We start from the raw sequence: 20,877 nt of genomic DNA, 5'->3' as shown, positions 1-20,877 counted from the left end.
TTTTGGTTATGACAAAATGGCGTACAAACTCGTACTCACCATCCCATCCCATCCTTGATATTTGATCCAACAGCAGCTGTGCTATTCTTATTTTTTAAAAGAGACCTAAGTGAGCTGTTAACTAGACCTCAATTATGCTATGCTTAAAATTGGTAACCAAGAGGTAAATTCCATGGGATCTGCGAGAAGAAAAGGGTCTAGTTTTCTTTGATTCGGACAAAAACCCCAAGATTTCAAGCCCTCTCAAATCAATTGAATCGAAGGATGAAAAATGACAATTTTTTGTGGGATCAAAAGAAATTCTGTTGTCCTACTTGCTAAGATTGAAAAGGTACATGACGTTTTCATATTTAGTGCACACATTACATGGTGTGAACCATAGAATTTTGTAGTGGAAGGGCCTAAATTTGTTGATGGCTATACCATCCCCCTTCTCTCTTCTTCAAGATTTTTTTTGTTGAATTTTCCTAAGAAATTTAAATTAAAAACAAATAAATAATAAAACTGTCATATAAATCATATATATATATATATATATATATATATATATATATATATATCGACCTTTTCCTTCTTTCTTTTATAGGTCCAATTCAATTAGGCTACGTTTGGATACCCACAAGTTTTGGATTTGGATTTAGTTGATATTTTGAACTGGATCAGATCCTTAGATTTCCAAATCAGCTAACACAATGCAAAAAACTCCAATTTTCAAATCTGTTCTGCAAGACATTATTTGGAAATCAGTAAGTCTGTTGATCAAAGTAAAATAACATATTCAATGCAGATATAGTCTCAAAGTCAGAATTTCATTCTTCCATAGCCCCTTCCCTTGAGGGGCGGCTTTCTCGTTCAGAAGGGGTTATATATCTACAAAATTTCATTTATTAAGGAGTGCACAGATTCCTGAGGTCTTCTTCCGTTGCAAACGAACTTGGTATCAGTCTTGAAGCATAGGGATAGAGATCCTTATAGGAGTTCCAGATCGTCCCTTCTGCAACTCCAGTTGCAAGTGAAATATCTGCAACAGTGCAATCCTCATCTAAGAATGCAAGGTTTAAAAAATCGGTAACTCATTTGACCAATGACAACCCAATTATCAGTTGATCCAAAACTCAGTCGAGCATATTTTTGAATGATAAAACTCCGTAAGTTATTCAATTTATTTAATTGGGTTTAACAACCTAGCACAATCTAATGTTACAAATTCTTCAAGTTCCTAGCTTTAAAAAAAAAAAATAACAGAGGGGGGGTCGCCTCTTTAGTTTGTCCCAAGCCTAGATCAATGATTAAGCGGAACCGACAACCCAATCAAACTTTCAAAGATTGTTCTTAAAGTAGTGATGCTGGCAAACAATGCAACAGTAGTAGATGAAGGAGAAAGATTATAAACCTCTGAGAAGTTTCTTTTCATCTGATAGCTGGGTTATCATGTAAATAACCGCCGCTGCCACTGATATGGGATTCCTCCTGCAAATACATGATATGAGCTCTCTCTGTAAGAAAAATATGGACTGTTCATCACATCACAACACTTATAGGGAAAAAAAATCAAAAAGCACTGTTCAATCCTCTAAGGAATTTACAAGATTGTAAAATCACATTGTTTTATAATCTACACAAGAATGCCCTGTTTGTTTCAGATTGTGACAACTGATAGTAGGCCCCAAACCTATTATTGGGCTCAAAATTACGTTTATTTTTAGCGCAATAATAGGTATTGGAGTTACAATCGGTTATCACAATCTGAAACAAACAGGGCCAAAGTGGGACATGGTAACATGCAAAGTATGATAAGTACTTAAGGCTAGAAAGGACCATTTTGGCACTAAAACACACATGGGTGGTTTTACTTGAGGTTTGTAACAGTCTTTGCGGGCCCGTTCTAGTTCTTTCGGTGATTATTTTTTCGGTGACAATTTTGTCCAATCCTTTTTGTTATTTTTCGTCTAATATGTTGCCCTGATAGATATTTTAGCCTATCTAATGGTATACTCTTTGTTATGTTATATCCATTTAGAGTGCATGCATTTATTAGAATGCTTGTCATCCATTTGGGCTAACCTCCAATTTAATGTCTTCTAAAGTATAGGCACGGGAGCCCTTTTTTTTACCTGAAGCAAAATCTCAAGGATTGTCTGACTATAAATTAACAAGTTTTTCTATCTGTATTGGTTTCAAACCTAGTCATGAACTCTGTTTTCTGAGCCTCCAAGAAACTCACTAATTCATGTGAAAAAATCTAGGTTGGTATTCCGGTCATGTTCTCTAATATTTTTAGATCTTAATCGTTACCACCGCATACACGAGATACGTGCAAAAGCTAACAATGTGTTTTATTATTGAATGAGCACAAAATTTAGAATTCCATCATTCATGGCAAGGAGATACGAGAAAAAATTAAAAGAAAACCAATAAGGTTATTAACATTCATAACAAATCAATAGACAACATAACACATTCATTCTTCTAGCTATGAGTCTCACTTTGACGAATAAAGTTAACCAGCAGCTTGATGTAGGACTTGGAAGAGAAATAGAAGAAAGAGGACTAAGAAGAAGAAGAGAAGATTAGAGATAGAAGAGACGAATTTAGGGGAAAGTCGAAGAGAAAGAGAAGAATAGACGAGGAATAGGGAAAGAAGAGAATAGAAGAATAAGGGGAGAGAAGAAGAGAAGAATAGAGGAATTTAAGGAGAAGAAGAGACAAAATTAGGGAGAAGTAGAAGAGGAAGAAAGAAATCCGGGGAAGAAGCTCTCAATTCAATTCAATTCAACAATCATCAAAGTTAAAATTCTTAATGAGGCCTATATACAGGCAATGCGATGGAAATAACATTCCATGAAAAATAAAATCCTAAAAACTAATAACATGGAAATAAAAATCCTAGAAACTAAATAATATGGAAATAAATCATAATGGGCAAATACGCCACTTATTTGGCCTACAATCTGCATCATTCTCCCCCGCTTGAAAAGAACTCGACCTCGAGTTCTAGTCCACCTGGATCAAATACGTAGACAATCCACTAAAGTAGTATGAGTCGTAATCCGTCGAACTCTGAAATGCCGTGCAACGCTCGTGATGTCTGTGAAAGTGGTATGGAATGAGAGCGTAGTGATAGAGAAGACATCATCCATGAAGAACCATAAAGAAACAAACCTCTCCTGACAAGTAATGTGGCTGGGAATATAGCAACGTACTCCTCCTATACTGGAGTGATGGCCATGGGTAGCATCAATCCCTGCTTTACAAGGTCAATCTCTAGCAAGCCTCGGCAAAACTTCCCCATAATACTCTCATTTGTAGTCTCATCTTGTCCAACTGAACCATCTCTGTAAATGCTAAGACCTCCTGATCAATCTGCGTAACAAGCTCCTCTGTGTCGGCACAAAGATCGACAATCTGATCAATCGGCCCAAAGATAGTGCAATCCTCCGTAATATGCTCTCGATCATCCATCTCAGGTAATGGCTTAGAAATCAGGTCACTCGGCTTTGACTCAGGAGGATGCTTGGTCGACTCAATCAGTGGAACAATCGCACGTGGCTCAGCCACAATATCTGCCTCAACTGGGGAAGTGTTAAGCTGTCTCTCTAGATACTCAGCAACTGGTATTGGGGAAATTTCTGAATCATCATGCTCGTCGACGTCGGCCGCATCAATCATTGGATTATCTATCTCTATATCTGACTTCTCTGACTCAGTATCTGCCATCATGGACTCAGTATCTGACATAATCATGGGTTCAACCTCTATAATGAACTCATCCACAATATCATCTGTCGGACCAATAGCAACATCTGTGTCTGGCTTGTCATTAGTGTTAACAAATTCCTTCGCTGCTTCAATTTCGGCCTCTTGTGCACGACGAGCTACAACTTCACGTTCACGACGAGCTGCCTCCTCACGTACCAACCTCACCTCGTAGTGATAGAAGGGCACTGGTGCATAAGCTCTCAGAAAATTATGACAGAGGTTTGCCTCAGTTACGGCGTTGTGTCACCATGTGTCTAAAATGACTGAGCTTGCCCTCTTACAGTTTTTCGGAGTCGGTAGATGGGTGCGCGTTCATCGTAGTCGTAGTACCCATAATATGCCACCAAAGCATAGATCCACCGTAGACATGCATCCTCATAATAGCTATAGTGAGTGTGGCCTTGCCAATAGCTTTCGTCGTAACCATCAAAATATGGAACAAAGGGTGGAGCCATAAGGATCAGTGTCGAAAACTGAAATCAACCTTCTAATCTATTTGTCAAGTCGAATGGAAGACACTGCTTTTCGCAGATCTGAAGTCAAACTCCTGGATGGCTCGGATCAGCGGTCGGACCAAACGGACGGATGCCAAAAGTTGGTCGTTGTGGTCTAGGAAGCACAGGTACTCTCCTGGGGCTCCCGTACCCATACCCGACAGGTATGGGGGTGCGGGTACGTACCCCAATTTGTTTTAAAAATAAACCCCAATTTTCGTTGATGGGTGTGTGTCGGGTGCGTTTAGGGTGCGCACCCACGCGTACCCGATACCTCTTGCTTCTCGTATCATGTTTAAATCCTTCATGTGCTTCTTCTCTCTCCTCTCCTGTACTTAGTATTTACATGTAAACCATTTAAGTAAATGTATTTAAGATTTACATGTAAATAACGGAATACCCCCATTTGGATTTATTAAAAATTGTTTCAAGACCCAAATCTAAAAGGAAAAAAAGTCAACTCTCCTGTTCTAGTACAAATTCCGAAAAAAAATGGTCGGATCAAAATTTTAACTTTCTTAACTTCCAAACGGTGGGGTATTTTTCAAATTTTAGAAATTCATAAAATCTATCATGTCCAAACATTATTAAATCCCAAAGTCCGGTATAAAAAATCTCATAATTTGGTCTCTAAAAATTATTCATCTTGTCAGGCACTGGTCAACACACTGGCGACAACTTTTTTCTAATGAATGAAGTATTGATGCCTCATGTTATGGAACTTAATCACTTATGAAATGAAGAGTAATATTAGAGTTTTCCATTTTGGTAATGTTATTGTTATTTGATTGCTCTCCAATTATTATTTTTAAATTTTTATAAATATATAATAAAATATTAAAATATATTATTATATTCGGCGTACCCGAACGTACCCGCACCTGGGTTTTTTGGAAAATCACGTACCCGTGTCGTGTCATACCCGCACCCCGTACCCTTGCTTCATAGGTTGTGGTGCTGCACTCATTGACTGCTGAAAGTAGACGTGATATACGCGAAAAGTTGTCACGAACAACTTTCGTGTTGATGGCGAAACCCAATTTTGAGCCGAAATAGCTCAGGTGAGGAGAGAGAAAATGAGATGGGGTAGAGAGAGAAAGTAAAGAGTGAAAAGGCACTTTTTCTGATTTTCTTTATTTAGGGGGGTGTCTAAAGGTAAAAGAGAGGGTTAATAGGTGTTTATAAATGAGGAAGGGGTGCCCAAGGGAAGAACGGGGGGGTATGGAAATATTAACTAATATAAAGGGGGTGGTCCAGGAACAAGAAGGGCGTGGGGGTATTTTTTTATTTACCTGACAGTCTGTTAAGTGAAACCACGTTAATTAAAAGAGCTAAGCATGGGGGGGAGCATGGGGGGGGAGAATGGCGTGCCCAAGGAAAATAAAGGTGGGGTCGGATAAGATTTATGTGTAGCCTTATGCGTCACAGAAAAGGAGAAAGTTACCTTCTTTTTTTATCTGCAAGCTGGTGCTTTCAATAATTGGGGCCCACTTTGTTTCTTATATGATGCTTGTACGAGAAGGAAAGCTCTCCTTTTTCTATAGACACGTCTCTTTACTTCTGATGATGATTTCACCACTCCCTTTTTTATAAATTTACATTAACCTATCACTGCCAGCTGTAGGTAAGGATTTTCTTTATTTTTGGCTTTGGAAACTTCCCGAGTCTCCTTCCTCACTAAGGAAATATCCTATGCTTATGTAACCAATGAAAGAAACTTACCTTTGCATGTACAAATAAAGATAGGTAAGTTGCCTTCCTGAGATAAGTTAAGTTGCCTTCTTGAGAAAAGTTCTCTGGGAGGAAAGTCTTATCAGTTTCCTTGTCCCTCACGGAAACAATTAGACGGAAAAAGATGCGGCTCCGGAAAAAGAACAGAAGTGGATCTCCAGAAGAAGCTGCGACTGAAGTATTGCTACCAATCTTGCCGGAGAAGATCCAGTACCAGTGTTGGAAGTGGAAAGAAGGGGGCTGTTGGGTGTAAGGGCTGTGCAATATGGCTGAGATAAGAGGGTTAGAGATGGGTTTGGATTTAACGTTGCAGGTGGGACAAGGTGGAAGTTAGTGATGCAAATCCAAATAGCAGGGACTGGTTTTAGGATTTCTGGGTGAGATTTGTTGTAAATTTTCTGCAGGTTTGGGGCAGATTTTAGGTTGGTGGAGATGGGTGCAAGGGGGTTTTGGAAGGGCTGATTGAGTTAGGGTTTCAAACAAGATGGGTGACAAGGTGGCTCAGCTAGGGTTTGATGGTGGGATTGTACGGGCTGCAAAAAAAGGGTTTGAAGGTTGGATCGGTTGGTTGGTTGGTTGGTTGAGAAATTGCACGGAAAACTCAAATATTTTGCTTTGATACCAAATTTGATGTAGGACTAGGTAGAGAAATAGAAGAAAGAGGAGAAAGAAGAAGAAGAGAAGATTAGAGATAGAAGAGATGAATTTAGGGGAAAGTAGAAGAGAAAGAGAAGAATAGACGAGGAATAGGGGAAGAAGAGAATAGAAGAATAAGGGGAGAGAAGAAGAGAAGAATAGATGAATTTAGGGAGAAGATGAAGAAGTAGAAGAAGAGACGGAATTTGGGAGAAGTAGAAGGGGAAGAAAGAAATCTAGGGGAGAAGCTCTCAATTCAATTCAATAATCATCAAAGTTAAAATTCCTAATACAATAAGGCCTTTATATAGGCAATGCGATGGAAATAAAATTCCATGGAAAATAAAATCCTAGAAACTAATAACATGGAAATAAAAATCCTAGAAACTAAATAATATGGAAAGAAATCCTAATGGGCAAATATGCCACTTATTTGGCCTACAATCTGCATCACAGCTATGCATTAACAGAATGTTGAAGCTAGGGCTACTGAAAACTTGGAATTGCCTGGATATGAGAAATCGGAATCCTAAGAGCCGGTATTCGGCTCTGTACACAAAATGTTTACATCAAGGCAGATGCTTATTCTGTTCATGAAAATTAAAACACATGTTGTATATGAAAATGATTATAGAACACTACAGCATATAACCATAAACGGAGCTATGGACTATGCAACTTGGATATAACAGGTGAGCAGAAGTCAAACTAGTAATCCAGGAAATCCAAAAAGGTGACATGGTCATTTGATTGTATGATAAATAAAAGAATAATATATACCTATCAGATCATAATTAAAGGGATAAGCATATAGATTTTAAAAATATGAATCAAAATTGTATAAAGATTAAATGGTATACGTTTTCCGTCCAAAAAAAGAAAAGAAAATCGGTAACTTTAAAATTTCCTTCTATAGCTTGTTTTACATGCATCCAAGATGGCCACATTTTCAAAAAAAAAAAAAAAAAAGAGCCTCACAATATATTTCTATATATATGCACAGCATGGATGGGGTTCGTCCACTTGATGAGTATCCAAGAGTACGGTACATCGATACCTATATCTATATGTTATGATACCAGGTGCAAGTAGGTCCAAAACTGATTATTGGACTAAAAATTAAACTTATTGTGAGATGCTCATCATTTTGTGAGTCCAAAACTGATTATCTGTCTCACAATTGGTGCTTCAGATAAAAGATGGATCATGCGGTCAAGTCAACCAGATATGAGTATATGACAAGGTCAAATGGAAAAACCAGATAAATCAAAAGCACTATGAAGTCATGGAAAGAGATGCTTAACTAACAGCACACATGAGATAACATACATATCTGCATTCAAAAGTTGAGGAAAAAACTTCACAGAGAACCACGCTTATTTCAACTAACTATTCAAAACACATTAACTGTAGTTCATTGGATGCATGTCTGCATGTTTGAGGTGCATCTGCAGGCCTTGCATTTGCAACTAGCATTCCTCATAAAACAAATATCGAGAAGAATATTATTCAGTGACCTATCCAGAGATTCTAACCAGAAAACCACCTTATATCGAGCTCCTCCTCCTTCTGAACTGCTTCTTGGGCAGCTTTAACTGCGTGATTGGTCATGCCAAGATGGGAACAAAAACGCCTCTGTAGATTAAGAGGGAGTAAAAATTAGAGATCAACAATTTTATATAAATCATAGACAAATTCAAACAGAACAATTAAAAGCAACACATGCAGAAGATGAGAACTAAAACTAAAATGTCAAGGACATATCCAGCTAAAGAATAGCCATACTTCAATGCTATGTCACAAATATCTCCAATATTTTTCAAAATATAGAGATTTTATCGCGACATTGTGATAAAACAATAAAATCCGGAAATAATCCTAAGAAATTTAAAAATATGGCGATATTTCCATTTACCACGATAAGATCGTGATAATATCACGATATTTTTACGGTATTTTAACGATATTTATATTTTTTTTATTAATTTATATATTTTTAAATCATTTTAGTTTTGTCATTTTTCTAGATATAAACCCAAAAAAATAAAACAAATTTAATCTATCCCGAGATTTTTTCCCTTACGGAGAAATTCCCTAGAATGATATTTGTGACTTAGCTTTGATGAACTCACCAGAAAATCCCCAGCATGGATAGTTCCCATCTCTACTTCCAGCTGTTTCACAATGTACATTTGTGCTCGGCCAACTTCCTTTTTTGTAGCTCCATTGGCAACAGAGCAAATTTCTAGTTGAAAGTCACAAATCCAAGGAAGCTTTTATAGATATTGAAAGATAAACCAGGAAGCATCCAAATGTTAAGCTTAAACTGTACCCTTTACAGTGCGAGGCCTGTCCTCTTGCCGGCATGCAATGTACAGGCAAGCCGCCAAAATTGCATCCTGATTTCTTCCTCTAATTGACTTTAGATCTTCCACCTTCTTATATATTTCGTTGGCCCGGTCCTTCATATCAAATTCCACAGTCAGCAATAGGAAACACTCAAATACATCTAACAATATTATAAAGGAAATACTTTGTCGTTGACTCAATCCTTCAATTACATCTGTACCATCTAACATGAAAATTGCACATCCAATAACTTTATAAATAGAACACTTGCAATTTGAATATTGCACATTTAATTCTATTAATAAAGAGTAAACTTTATTTTCAAAAAAAAATAAAAATAAAGAGTAAACTTGGTTATTCAGTCAATTACATTTATCATTTATGACAGCTAATCATGAATTCCCAATACCCATTAGATCGATGTTTAGATTTCAAATGACCAAACTACCACAGGTCCACAGTCCATTAGTTTGCAAACTTGTAACTTTTTTTTACCAATTATACTTAAACTGCCTATCCCTGCCCATCAGAAACAAATCTCCCCCAATATACAGCCTATCCTGTATATACAATCTACGTCATGTTTTCCATGGGCATTGCCCGTCATTCACTAAGAGTGCCTTTTGCTAGTGCAGTTCTAAGGAAAAACTTTTCATTCAAAAATGACTAGCCAAAAATTGCCCACTAATTAAATGCAGGCAGTGTTGGCCAAGGCAATTCACACGCAAGATGAAGTGGGTCCCCAAAAGACCAAACCAATACAAGTGCCTTGGCTGTGATAGCCCAATCAATAGCATACAAAAACCTAATGAACAGATCAGTACAAGTCTTTACAGTAGTAAAACAATTATGAATTCAATCAGGCAAGATTCAAAATTTCAATGGCGGATATCGTAGCAAAGGCGGGCGCAACACGATCAGACACGGAAATATCTTTATCTTTCAACGATACCAGGAGGATTACATAAGATTATATGTCTTCTTCTTTTTGTAGTCACAGGGACAGCTTGTCCCCTGTGTCAATTTGTAAATTTTTACTGATGAAATGAAATAGTTATCTTCTAAAAAATATATATATACGAAGAAATGCAAAGCATGCCAAAATGGTTGCCGTCAATTAGAATGCCTTAACATAGCAAATGGAGGAAGTGCATATAGCCAGAATACATAGTTCGAAACAATCAAGAAAAACCGAGAAAGTGACAGCAAAGAAACATCATGCAATGGAAAGAAATAACGGCGATGAAGCCATCACTCTAATAAGTTAATTAGGACGATATACGCCAAGAATGACTAAAGCTGCACGAATAGAAATTGCAGATCCACTAAAATGTACTTGCATGCAGAGAAAATCACAAACAGATATTAAAATCCGAAGTAATTTAAGCTGTTCAAATAAACAAATGGTTGCTCACTAAGAAAGCAATGCATCAATGCACTTCTTAAGAAGCAATACAGAATATAGAACTTATATTGCAAGAATTGGATCCAAACAGGCGCAGCATAGTCAGCATAGTGCTGTACAGAAAAGGACCTATAAATAAGAATTGGGTGAAATTGACATTCACAAACGATGCAAAAAGAGAAAGCCTAACTCAAGATTAAAATAACTAACTCAAATAAGACACTGCTTCACTTTTGGCCTTAAAGCCCTAATTTACATCTAAGTTTGAACCAAGTAATTAATGGTTTCAGGTTTTAGATTAAAATAACTAACTCAAATAAGACACTGATTCATTTTTGGCCTTAAAGCCCTAATTTAGATCTAAGTTTCAACCAAGTAATCAATGGTTCAGGTTTTAGATTAAAATAACTAACTCAAATAAGACACTGCTTCATTTTTGGCCATAAAGCCTAATTTACATCTAAGTTTGAATCAAGTAATCAATGGTTTCAGGTTTTCCTTAAATTTAGTCATCATACCTAAGTCAAGCAAGAGTTTCAAATTGACTCTCCTGATAAGGCAACCACAATGGCTTAATTGAGTGAGATTAATCATCAAAGCATGATAAAACGTTCATACTTCATACCGTTTCAAAGACTTTATAAGTGATTCCGGTATTGATATCAGATCTTAGAAGAAACGAATAAGCCTAAGGACACCCGTAAAAAATAGCTATCTGCCAGTCCCTGATGCGTGTATGCAACGTTTCAAAATATTCTTGCATGCAAATGTCCATCATTGGATTTGGTGGAGTTACACATTTCATGCAGATTTTACTAATATTTTGATTTGCTGTTCATTTTTACTAATATTTTACTAATACTTGATATGCTAATTTGTTGAAGTGAAGTCAACGACCACAAAAGAGGGTGACTTTGCTTCATTTGCCCCAAGTAACTGTACAAGTTCCTCCTAGGTCACCGCATGAGTGGGAAACGAAAGGGTGAACCAGAGCACATAGATATCTAACAAAGGGAATAGCTATCTGCCAGTCCCTGATGCATGTATGCAACGTTTCAAAATATTCTTGCATGCAAATGTCCATCATTGGATTTGGTGGAGTTCACATTTCATGTTGATTTTACTAATATTTTGATTTGCTGATCATTTTTACTAATACTTTATATGCTAATTTGTTGAAGTCAACAACCACAAAAGAGGGTAACTTTGCTTCACTTGCCTCAAGTATTGTACAAGTTCCTCCTAAAAGCTTGGCCACCGCATGAGTGGGAAATGAAAGGGTGAACCAAAGCACATAGATATATAACAAAGGGGTGTGAAACCATTCTTGTCCAGCACAACCTTGTATGAAAATGGAAACTCAAAGAATATGAAGGGAATGCTCTCCACTCTGTGATGCAAATAAACATGATTACCCGGTGATGATGGGATGCAGAGCAATCCTTTCCTGGAGTAAAAAAATGAAAATCAACTACGATAAAATATTTGTTTGACCAATTGTTCACGCGTGGGAATAATTTGGGACCAAACCATAGAAACCAGCATGTGAAGTTATAATGGATGCTGTAGAATAATGATTAAGCGTAGATTAGGCATTACATGTAGATTATGGGTATTGGAGTCATTGTACATTGGATGCCCTATTAGGGCCTATATATACATCATTTACATGAGGAGCTCCCTAGTGTAGACTCTCCATCATCTCCATTCCTCTGCTTCTTCCTCTCTAGCCCTAATCTCATTTCTAACATGCTATCAAAGCTTCAGGGCTGATCTCAAGAAGGAAACACGAAGAGTCTCTCTCTCTCTCTCTCTCTCTCTCTCTCTCTCTCTCTCTCTCTCTCTCTCTCTCTCTCTCTCTCTCTGTTCCTTTTCTCTTTTTTGGTTGCCGAAAATCCTCTCCTATTCTCTCTCTCAAATCCCTAAAATCCCTCCTCTCTCCCTTTCAATCTCACGCCAATCTCTCTCTCTTTTTTTGTTGACGTGAAATCCAAACCCTTTTGGGTTGCCGTCGAGCCCTAAAATATCTCTCCCTATATGTTCACTCTTTTTCCTTTGTTTTAAGGAAAATCTCTACAAAATCTTCCTAAAATCTCTCTCTCTCCCTCTCAAATATTACCCAAGCCGTGAAACCCTCTCTCTCTACCATGCGCAAAACCTCTTTTTTTTTTGTTTGCCGCAACCCATCTCTCAAGGCAAACCCTTTTTGGGTTGCCATAATCTTCCCATAAACCCTCGAAACCCCCTCTTTTCCATCTGACCCCTTTGCGCACACCCAATTTGGGTTTTCCTAAGCCAGATCTATCTCTTTTTCTCTGTTGACCGTAAACCCATTTTTTGGGTCTCCGCCATTTGTTTCCAACTTTCTTTCTCTTTTTTTATCATCCACAAATCCTAGATCTGTAACTCCAAATTTTTTATTACTTGCTTTCTTTCTCTTTTGAATTCCCATTTGGGAAGAAATCTTCCTCCCAAATCCCTTTTTAGCATCCTAAATCTCCACCCAATCCCCATTTCTTCTTTCTCTTTAACCTAATCCCCACCCAAAAGTCAAAACACCCAATCTCAACTCCAACTCCCTTTATTTTCTCTTTTCTATCTTTTTTGGCCTTTATGGCCTCTGTGTTAGTGTAGTTCTTTCCATTGTCTTCTATGGCCTTTGTATTCTTCTTCAAGGCGCACACTAAGTGTTTGATCAAATGTCTATGAGAGGTGTTGTGACTTGATTGTCTTCTTTTCGTGGCAAGTCGGCCTTCAACTTGAGGGGGGTGTTATCTAAGTAGCTCTTCTTGTGTTGTCATGTAGTCCTTTGTGGTTGACATGTAGTTCTTGGGTTGTCTCTCTTTTTTTCTTGATGTTGTCCCTTTATGTTGTCTTTTCTTGAGGGAGCGTTGTATTTTCTCTTGTCTTGTTGTTGTGTCCCGAGCACAGGTAGTCTCGCCCGAGGGGGAGTGCTCGGGCTGTTCTTCGTGTTGTTCTTCATCCTATGTCTTGTCATCTTTATTGTCAGTCCTTCGTGAGTTGTTCATTCGCATTCGCGCTGTTTGTTCTTCATATCATTCAGTGTTCTTCAGGCAACGGTGTCCCCGTCGACCTTATCTCCAAATGATGGTGTCCCCATCATTGGTAGGCACTCTTCAGGCGATGGTTTCCCCTTCGACCTCTCTTCAAGCAATAATGTTGATACCATCGACCTTCTTACCAGACGATGGTGTCCCCATCGTTAGTTGGCTCTCTTCAAACGACGGTTTCCCCGTCGACCTCTCTTCACGTGATGATGTTCATGTTGTCGACCTTCTTTCCAGACGATAGTGTCCCCATCGTTGGTTGGCTCTCTTCAGCGACGGTTTCCCTGTCGACCTCTCTTCAGACGACGATGTTCATGCAGTTAACCTTCTTTCCAGACGATGGTGTCCCCATCGTTGGTTGGCTCTCTTTAGCGACGATTTCCCCGTCGACCTTGTCTCCAGACGATGGTGTCCCCATTGTTGGTTAGCTCTCTTCAAGCGACGGTTTTCCCGTCGACCTTGTCTCCAGACGATGATTTCACCATCATTAGTTGGTTCTCTCAAGGCGACAGTTTTCCCGTCGACCATGTCTCCGATAGTTTCCCCATCATTAGTTATCTTCTTCTATTAGCTTTGTGCTGCTTAGTTGGTGTTCCCGCTCGTGGTGCTTCGTCGTTGCTCAGGTGTGCACCTTAGGTGTGCACCTTTTTGCCGGTGGATCATTGTTATTTCCCTACCGAGGTGTCTCTGTTTGATCCTTCGAGGTTTGCAGATTTATTCGTCGGGCTCTCATCCAAGGAGATGCCTTGTTCTGATCGCTCTTGCCGTAGTGCTGCTTCAGGGGGAGCTGTTCCTTTTTTGTGGCTGCTGATCTCGACGAGTGTACACTCATGTTGGCCATTCTCTTCCATTATTACACTTTTCATTATGTATTCACCACACCAGCTTGAGGAGTGTTATACCAAGATGGATGTGTGTATGAGCTTATTGTAGTTTTTATTGTATGGTCTTTTTGTTGTACTTCTAGTTGTTTGTTGTAGTTTCTTTCTAGCAAGCTAGAGTTCCCTAGTATATACACTCCAGATTGAGGGGGAGTGTGAATAATGTATAAGGGTAGATTAGGCATTACAAATGAAGTTTTCATTCTGTACATGCCAGATCATGGATTAGTAACTGCATCCAATCTTCGAAAAAGTCCCAATTGTTTTGAACTTTCGATTTTTGGAATGGGATATTCACGGAATCCCCATTGATTATTGCATGCACTTGGGGATAGATAGCAACTTCGGGAATTTTTGAACTTTCGATTTTTGGAATAGGATATTTACGAAATCCCCATTGATTATTGCATGCACTCGGGGATAGATAGCAACTTCGGGAATTAGAATCACTTTTTTAAGGAGAATGAGATGGACCAAAAAAATGAGTGTACGCAGGAGGGTTTCAATGGTAGGATGCCCTATTTGGGCCTATATATACATCATTTACATGAGGAGCTCCCTAGTGGAGACACTCCATCTTTCCATTCGTCTTCTTCTTCCTCTATTCTAATTACCCTAGCTCCAAATCTAACAGATGCAAACATAAAATCACCGGTCATACACAAATTGGTAGATCACAACCACATATTATTGTTAGACAGATAACGTTGTTTTTTTTTAATGGCAAAGTTTTATTAATGCAAAGGAGCAAGAGTCCAATAATAGAGATGGTCAAACCACAACAAAACAAAAGTAATGAAAGGAGGAGGAGAAAAGGAGGTAAATAGACGGCGAAGGAAAAAAAACGGCAAAAGAGAACATTCCGACATCTGAAACGTCCGCAAGGAAGAAGATAATCGAATAACAATATCGATTCTCGGTGAACAAGGAAGTGTAAGCAGATCTGCATGAGAATTGGGCAACCGCCAAACATGTCAAATTTCTATGTCACGACCCTCCACAAGCTGAACTTCATGAAGTGCCTGAACCTCCACCTCGTTAGAATCCTTCTAAGTTCTCACCAATAAGTTCTGAAAAGGCCCATAACATCTCTATTTGCATTCCTCATAAGACCCCCAATGCCAGCCGTGCCTGGGTTGCCCAAATTGAGCCATCGATTATTTTATTTTTTATTTTTTTGAAATGATTAAGCCATCGAAGTTCAGCTTCAACTTCCTAGGAGAAGATGGGTCCCACCTGGGTCGAGGACCATCCTTGAAGCATCTGCTTAGCCTAATCTCCTCCCAAGACCCGTGGAAAGAGATTACCATGATTCTACTAAAAGTAGGAAGGTTTGCTGCCCACAGGCCAACTAAAGAAATAATTTGCCTCTAAATATTGTGCACTCCTTTTGATATAACTTTGAAAACCCCCATGTTCATTTCCTTTCAAATAGCCAAAGACTAGCAGCAAAGAGAAAGCTTCAAAGTATCTTACCTCTAGAAGGATTTTTTTTTTATTTTTTTAAGAGGATAGCCAATTTTATTAGAGAAAACGACCGACGTGGTCAAAGAGCAAAGCAAAAAACAGAGAAAAGGCAAACAAGATACATCGAGGAAGCAAGATACAATGCAAAAATGGAAACTAATGAGCAAGAGAATCGAAAAGAGCTAGCGCATCCTTAGAGACTCCCTATCTAGCCAGATGATCGGCCACTTGGTTAGCAGAGTGGCGAACATAACAAAAAGACCAACAATATCTAGCCATCCAATCGAACATTTCATCAAAGAAGTGATTGAAATGCAATGGTGGATTTTGAGATTTCTTGAGCCACCTTATGACATTCAAAGAACCTTGCCTCTAGAAGGTTATGGGACAAAAACCCATGAATCAAAAACATCAGTGACGTGCCCAAGGAGAACCAAAAAAACATCAGCCTACTCTCTCTCTCTCTCTCTCTCTCTCTCTCTCTCTCTCTCTCTCTCTCTATATATATATATATATATATATATATATATATATATAATGACAACCCTACTTACTCCCCTACTCTCAGAGTCTATGCCGTGCAACCAAACACTACTTATCACTGTTCTCCGAGGTAATTTCAGGCAAATCCAATGCTTGTCTCCTCCCTGTTGACTTCTTATTCCACTACTCTCTGAGTGTTGCGCATCCAAACAGACCCTTGGGGATTCGTTCAAGTTGTAAATTGATTGCCCAAGTTGCATTCACACAAAATAAACAAAACAGTCCTGACTCATTCTATTTCCTGACTCAGCAAGTCACCGAGGCATAAAAAACTTGGACAAACACAGTTGAGTCATGACTGTTTTCATAAAAACCGAGATTTCTCATATTTTGAGTCGGTTTTATGTAAAAGTCAGTTGAACCGGAAAGCCATGAGTTGACTCAGTGACTTTTCTAGCCTTGTCCTTAACCAGCAGCGTACTGCACCTTCTTGTACAGCTCAATAAGCAGCAAGAGCATTACTTTCACTCCTTGCTCTGAAAATTTTCACAAAAGGTTGTGCTGCTCTTGATTACAGCCTGTGTGTTGAAAAGTCATCTGAATGTTTCCTGAACTCCTAGAAGACTGAATTGCCATGCATACTGAAAATTTCAGACTGGAATTTTTTCTGGGCTCTGAAATTTCATAAATGCAGAAATTTCATAGAACTCTGAAATGTTCAGAAGAAGAACCTCAGCAAGTGCTGAATTTCCAGGATGTACAAATCAGAAAGTAGTACCTGTGATTTTCAGATTACAGTTCTACTTGCATCAGATAGGGACACAAATAAGGTAGGTGGATATCATCAACAAAGAAAGTTGTCTTTGTGTATTGGGAGTTTTATTCCCATTTAACATGTACGACTTCCACTTGAATATGTTGTAATCCTTTCTTTTGTCATAATAAAATGTGTTAGTATAAAAATGAATATAGTCCATATGCTAAGAATCATTTTTTTTTGTTGGAAATGATTCTAAGAATCAATTTATACTCATCAATAGAGAGAACAAAAAAAATCGAGACTCATAGTTGGCATTTGGCAACCCCATTGCAACACCAACCATACATACGAGAAAAAGGAAAAGTGACAATTAATTTCCAAACCTCGGATTTGAAAAAATAATATTGCTCCATTGCAACATTGGCAGTCAGTAAATATATCTCCAACAATGCAACTGTTCCATAACCAAAACATCAAACATAATAACCATATGAAAGTTACAATAGTGTACCTTGATGGTTGCAACAAGGCTCAGCCTGAAAAACAGAGCAACCAGATCAGTAACATTTTTAATATATCTTTCTGAGAGTCGTATCATTCATTAGAAAAGAACATACCTATCAGACATGGTAGCGATGCTGCGAAAGGCTTGGATGAGGGACCGATCGGGATTGGACCCCCGATTCTGCCAGCGCTGTAGGGAGGAGGACAGGAATTCTCCTTGGGCACCGTTGGGCTTGGAGATGACAGTGGAGAGACCCCCATCTGTCACGAGAGTATTGGAGGGCCCGCCGACACGGACAGGGTCATTGTCACCTGACTCATTGGCAAACGTCCTCCATTGCTGTAAAATTCTCTTCTTCATTTCATTGAATTACCACCACTTAAATACAAGCAAAAGGGAGTGCCACATTACAAGCCCATCTACCCACTCACAAGACACGTCACCAATAACTAACCCCAACATCCCTAAACCACATACCAACAATTACATAATAACTACATTAAAACTACCCATAAACATAATAAAATTATGCACATATCATTCCTCCCCCTTAAAAACAACCTTGTCTTGAAGGTTGAATTTATTGGAGAAAATACTTTAATCCACCGGGGTCCCAAATCGTATTGGGCATGATGTTGTTGAGCAACACAACTAACGTTGGACTTCCATCTTCAAAAATAACGGTCGTAATCTTTTGAACTCCACTTTCAAAATCTATTGTGATCAAAATCGAAAAGAAATACAATTTTCCATCTTTGTCGGCATCAATTATCATACTTTTCTCTACACGAACATCAACTTTCACAAGTTGAATCTTCTTTGCACATTTCCTCGATCACTATGCCGATTTTGTTCAAGCTTTCCGCAAATCGTCGGTGTTCTTTCATCAATTTCAAAACAAGGGTGTTGATCTTTCAAAAATCATCACGCATGGAATCCAAAATCTCCCAAGTTATAGCCATGGGGCAGGATCGACTGCTCTAATACCACTTATTGCATGTCCAATAGGCCGTAACACAAATAAACAAAACAAAAGATAGAGAAGATGGGGAAAGATGTTGATTCGATCCAACTGGACCTCCTAGAGGTTCAATTCGAGAAGAACCATGACACTCATAAAAACAAAGTCTCCTTTGATGTAAAATTATCTTCTTATTCATTTCATTGAATTACCACTACTTAAATACAAGCAAAAGGGAGTGGCACATCACAAGCCTATCTACCGACTTACAAGACACATCAACAATAACTAACTCCCACAACCCTAAACTACATACCCACAATTACATAATAACTACATTACAAATTTACAACTACCCATAAACATAATAAAATTATGCACATATCACATATACTATGTGGAGAATCCTCTAAACCCACCGTTTGTAACACAACACCAAACAACAGTTTTATAGAAGGAATAAAAATGATCTAACACTTCACGAATAAATCAATACAAGAAAATTAGATACATTCCAAATCTCCAAACAATTTCTTCCCCAAAGAGACCCAAACAAATAGCTACCATCACTGGTAATCCATCTATGAATCATTGTATCCACAAAATAGATTATAAGAAACTAAAAAAAGGAAAAAAGAAAACAAAAAAAAAACATCTAACGATTAAAAATAAAATTCACAGGGAGTAGATCAAAACAAATGCAACAAAAACAATACCCGTCACTAAAAATGACGAAAATAATACCTAATTTTCTAGGGTTTACGTTTCTTCCACGCTTACATGTTTAGGATTCCAACGACATGTGAAGGTGATGAATTGTATAGAAAGGGAATAGAGACTATAAAATTAGGGTTACAGATAGACAGAAAGAATTTTTTATTTTATTTTATTTTTTTTTGGGACCAGGATTTCTGTTTTATGGATTGAGAGCAGATTCACGGTGAAAGAGAAAGGAAAAAAAATATTAAAAACTCGAAACTTGTATGAGAGAAGATTGAAATTAAAACGTGTAGACAGAAGATCAAGACTACCTTCTAATAGCTCGATTTCCTGCCGGAGAGAGAGAGAGAGAGAGAGAGAGAGAGAGAGAGTATTTCAGATGAATGTTCCCTTTGCTGTTTTATTATAAGAGGGGAACAGGGTGGCACGTGACAGAGATGGTATAGTTAGGGGCGTAAATGGACCACTTCGGATTGGACCCATTCAAATCCGTCATAATCCGTCATGGGTCGGATCGGGTTGGGTTCAGAGTGTTATTCGGATCCTACTCCTGTGTCTGGTCACGATCTATTTAAAATCGGAGTGTCCTAGTTACATTTTACACAGTTAAAATTATCGAAAAGAAAGAGGAGAGGGTAACATAAGACCTTAGTTGATGTTTGGAGTTGTCCTTCGTGCACCTGTCCCCAATGGAAGAATGAGTGATCCATTCCCCTCCAGAGCACTTGAGTTTAATAGTGCGCGCAAGTCCCTTGAGTGAAAGACGTTCGGTGGTTGTTCTGAATCCCACTACAGGGTCCTCCATTAAGCTCCTCTTCTAGGTCAAGGATGGAAAGTATTGGATGATTTAGCAAAAAAAAAATGGGAGGGGAGATATTTGAGTTTAATACGGTATTGGTTAAAAAGATGTAGACACAAAAATCCGTTTAAAATTTTGTAATTTACAAAATATATCGGGGAAAGTTGAAAAGTTGGCCAAAAATTCATTTAATACGTTTAAAACTCGTTTTCCTATAACTACAGGGTTTTAAATGGAGACTTAAACGGCAAACCATTAAAAAGCCTTTTTTTTTTTTTAAGGAAAAAAAAAACATTTAAAACTGTGTTTTGCTAACTATGCTCTAGATAAAAAAAGAGTCCTGAAAAAAAAAACTATGCTCCAGATCTGAGAGATGAATGAAAAAATACTAAAAATAGGAATCATTCAAAAAAATGCATATGGCTTATTTTTTTTGCTAAAAGAGTCCTGAAAAATGTTATAAAATATCATAGGGTATTTCTGTAAAATAGGATAATAAATTTTGGATTTAGGATTGTCTCACATGCTTTTCTTAGTTTTCTAGATCCGATCGATAATAATTTTGAATCCTATAATAGGGTTACGAAATGTGCCCATGGATCGTGGTAACGTGTCTACATCCTGTTAGTTAAATTTCTGATTCGGGTGGTCCATCGGACCATATAGGTCCATTGACACCCGTATTAGTAATCGTGCTGCATAAATTGGTGATTTACAAGGTGGGTGAATATGTAGTCTTGTATTTTTCAAAAAGTTCAGTGGGCCCCACTCCTCAGGACGATCAAAACTGTTCATTTGTTGGGCCACAATGCAGACAGGTTGTATCTTCACAGGATGATCCTAACCCGCCGATCTGTAT

General features: G+C 38.2%; 1 protein-coding gene across 3 annotated transcripts; it reads right to left on the bottom strand.

Moving 5' to 3' along the window:
• Positions 1-693: 693 nt before the first annotated feature.
• On the bottom strand, positions 694-19,653 carry LOC143860116 (transcription initiation factor IIB-like). Of its 3 annotated transcripts, none has more exons than XM_077370644.1 (8): positions 19,531-19,653; positions 17,651-17,849; positions 17,545-17,569; positions 8,953-9,082; positions 8,753-8,865; positions 8,167-8,255; positions 1,394-1,470; positions 694-1,021 (listed from the first exon to the last, which is right to left on the bottom strand). In XM_077370644.1, exons 2-8 carry the CDS (start codon positions 17,659-17,661, stop codon positions 888-890), a joined length of 579 nt encoding a protein of 192 aa, XP_077226759.1. In that variant the 5' UTR covers positions 17,662-17,849; positions 19,531-19,653; the 3' UTR covers positions 694-887. The 3 variants fall into 3 exon arrangements, with proteins under 3 accessions (XP_077226759.1, XP_077226758.1, XP_077226757.1); XM_077370643.1 differs by having other exon boundaries at positions 17,651-17,877; positions 19,531-19,627; XM_077370642.1 differs by having other exon boundaries at positions 17,651-17,916; positions 19,531-19,562.
• Between the last annotated feature and the right edge of the window lie 1,224 nt (positions 19,654-20,877).

This window comes from Tasmannia lanceolata, unplaced genomic scaffold (assembly GCF_043159265.1).
Source record: "Tasmannia lanceolata isolate RefF3 unplaced genomic scaffold, GAP_Taslan_0.1 ptg000037l, whole genome shotgun sequence".
Lineage (NCBI taxonomy): Eukaryota > Viridiplantae > Streptophyta > Magnoliopsida > Canellales > Winteraceae > Tasmannia > Tasmannia lanceolata.
The sequence above is the reverse complement of the archived record's forward strand: the minus strand, read 5'-3'. Positions and strand labels throughout refer to the sequence as shown.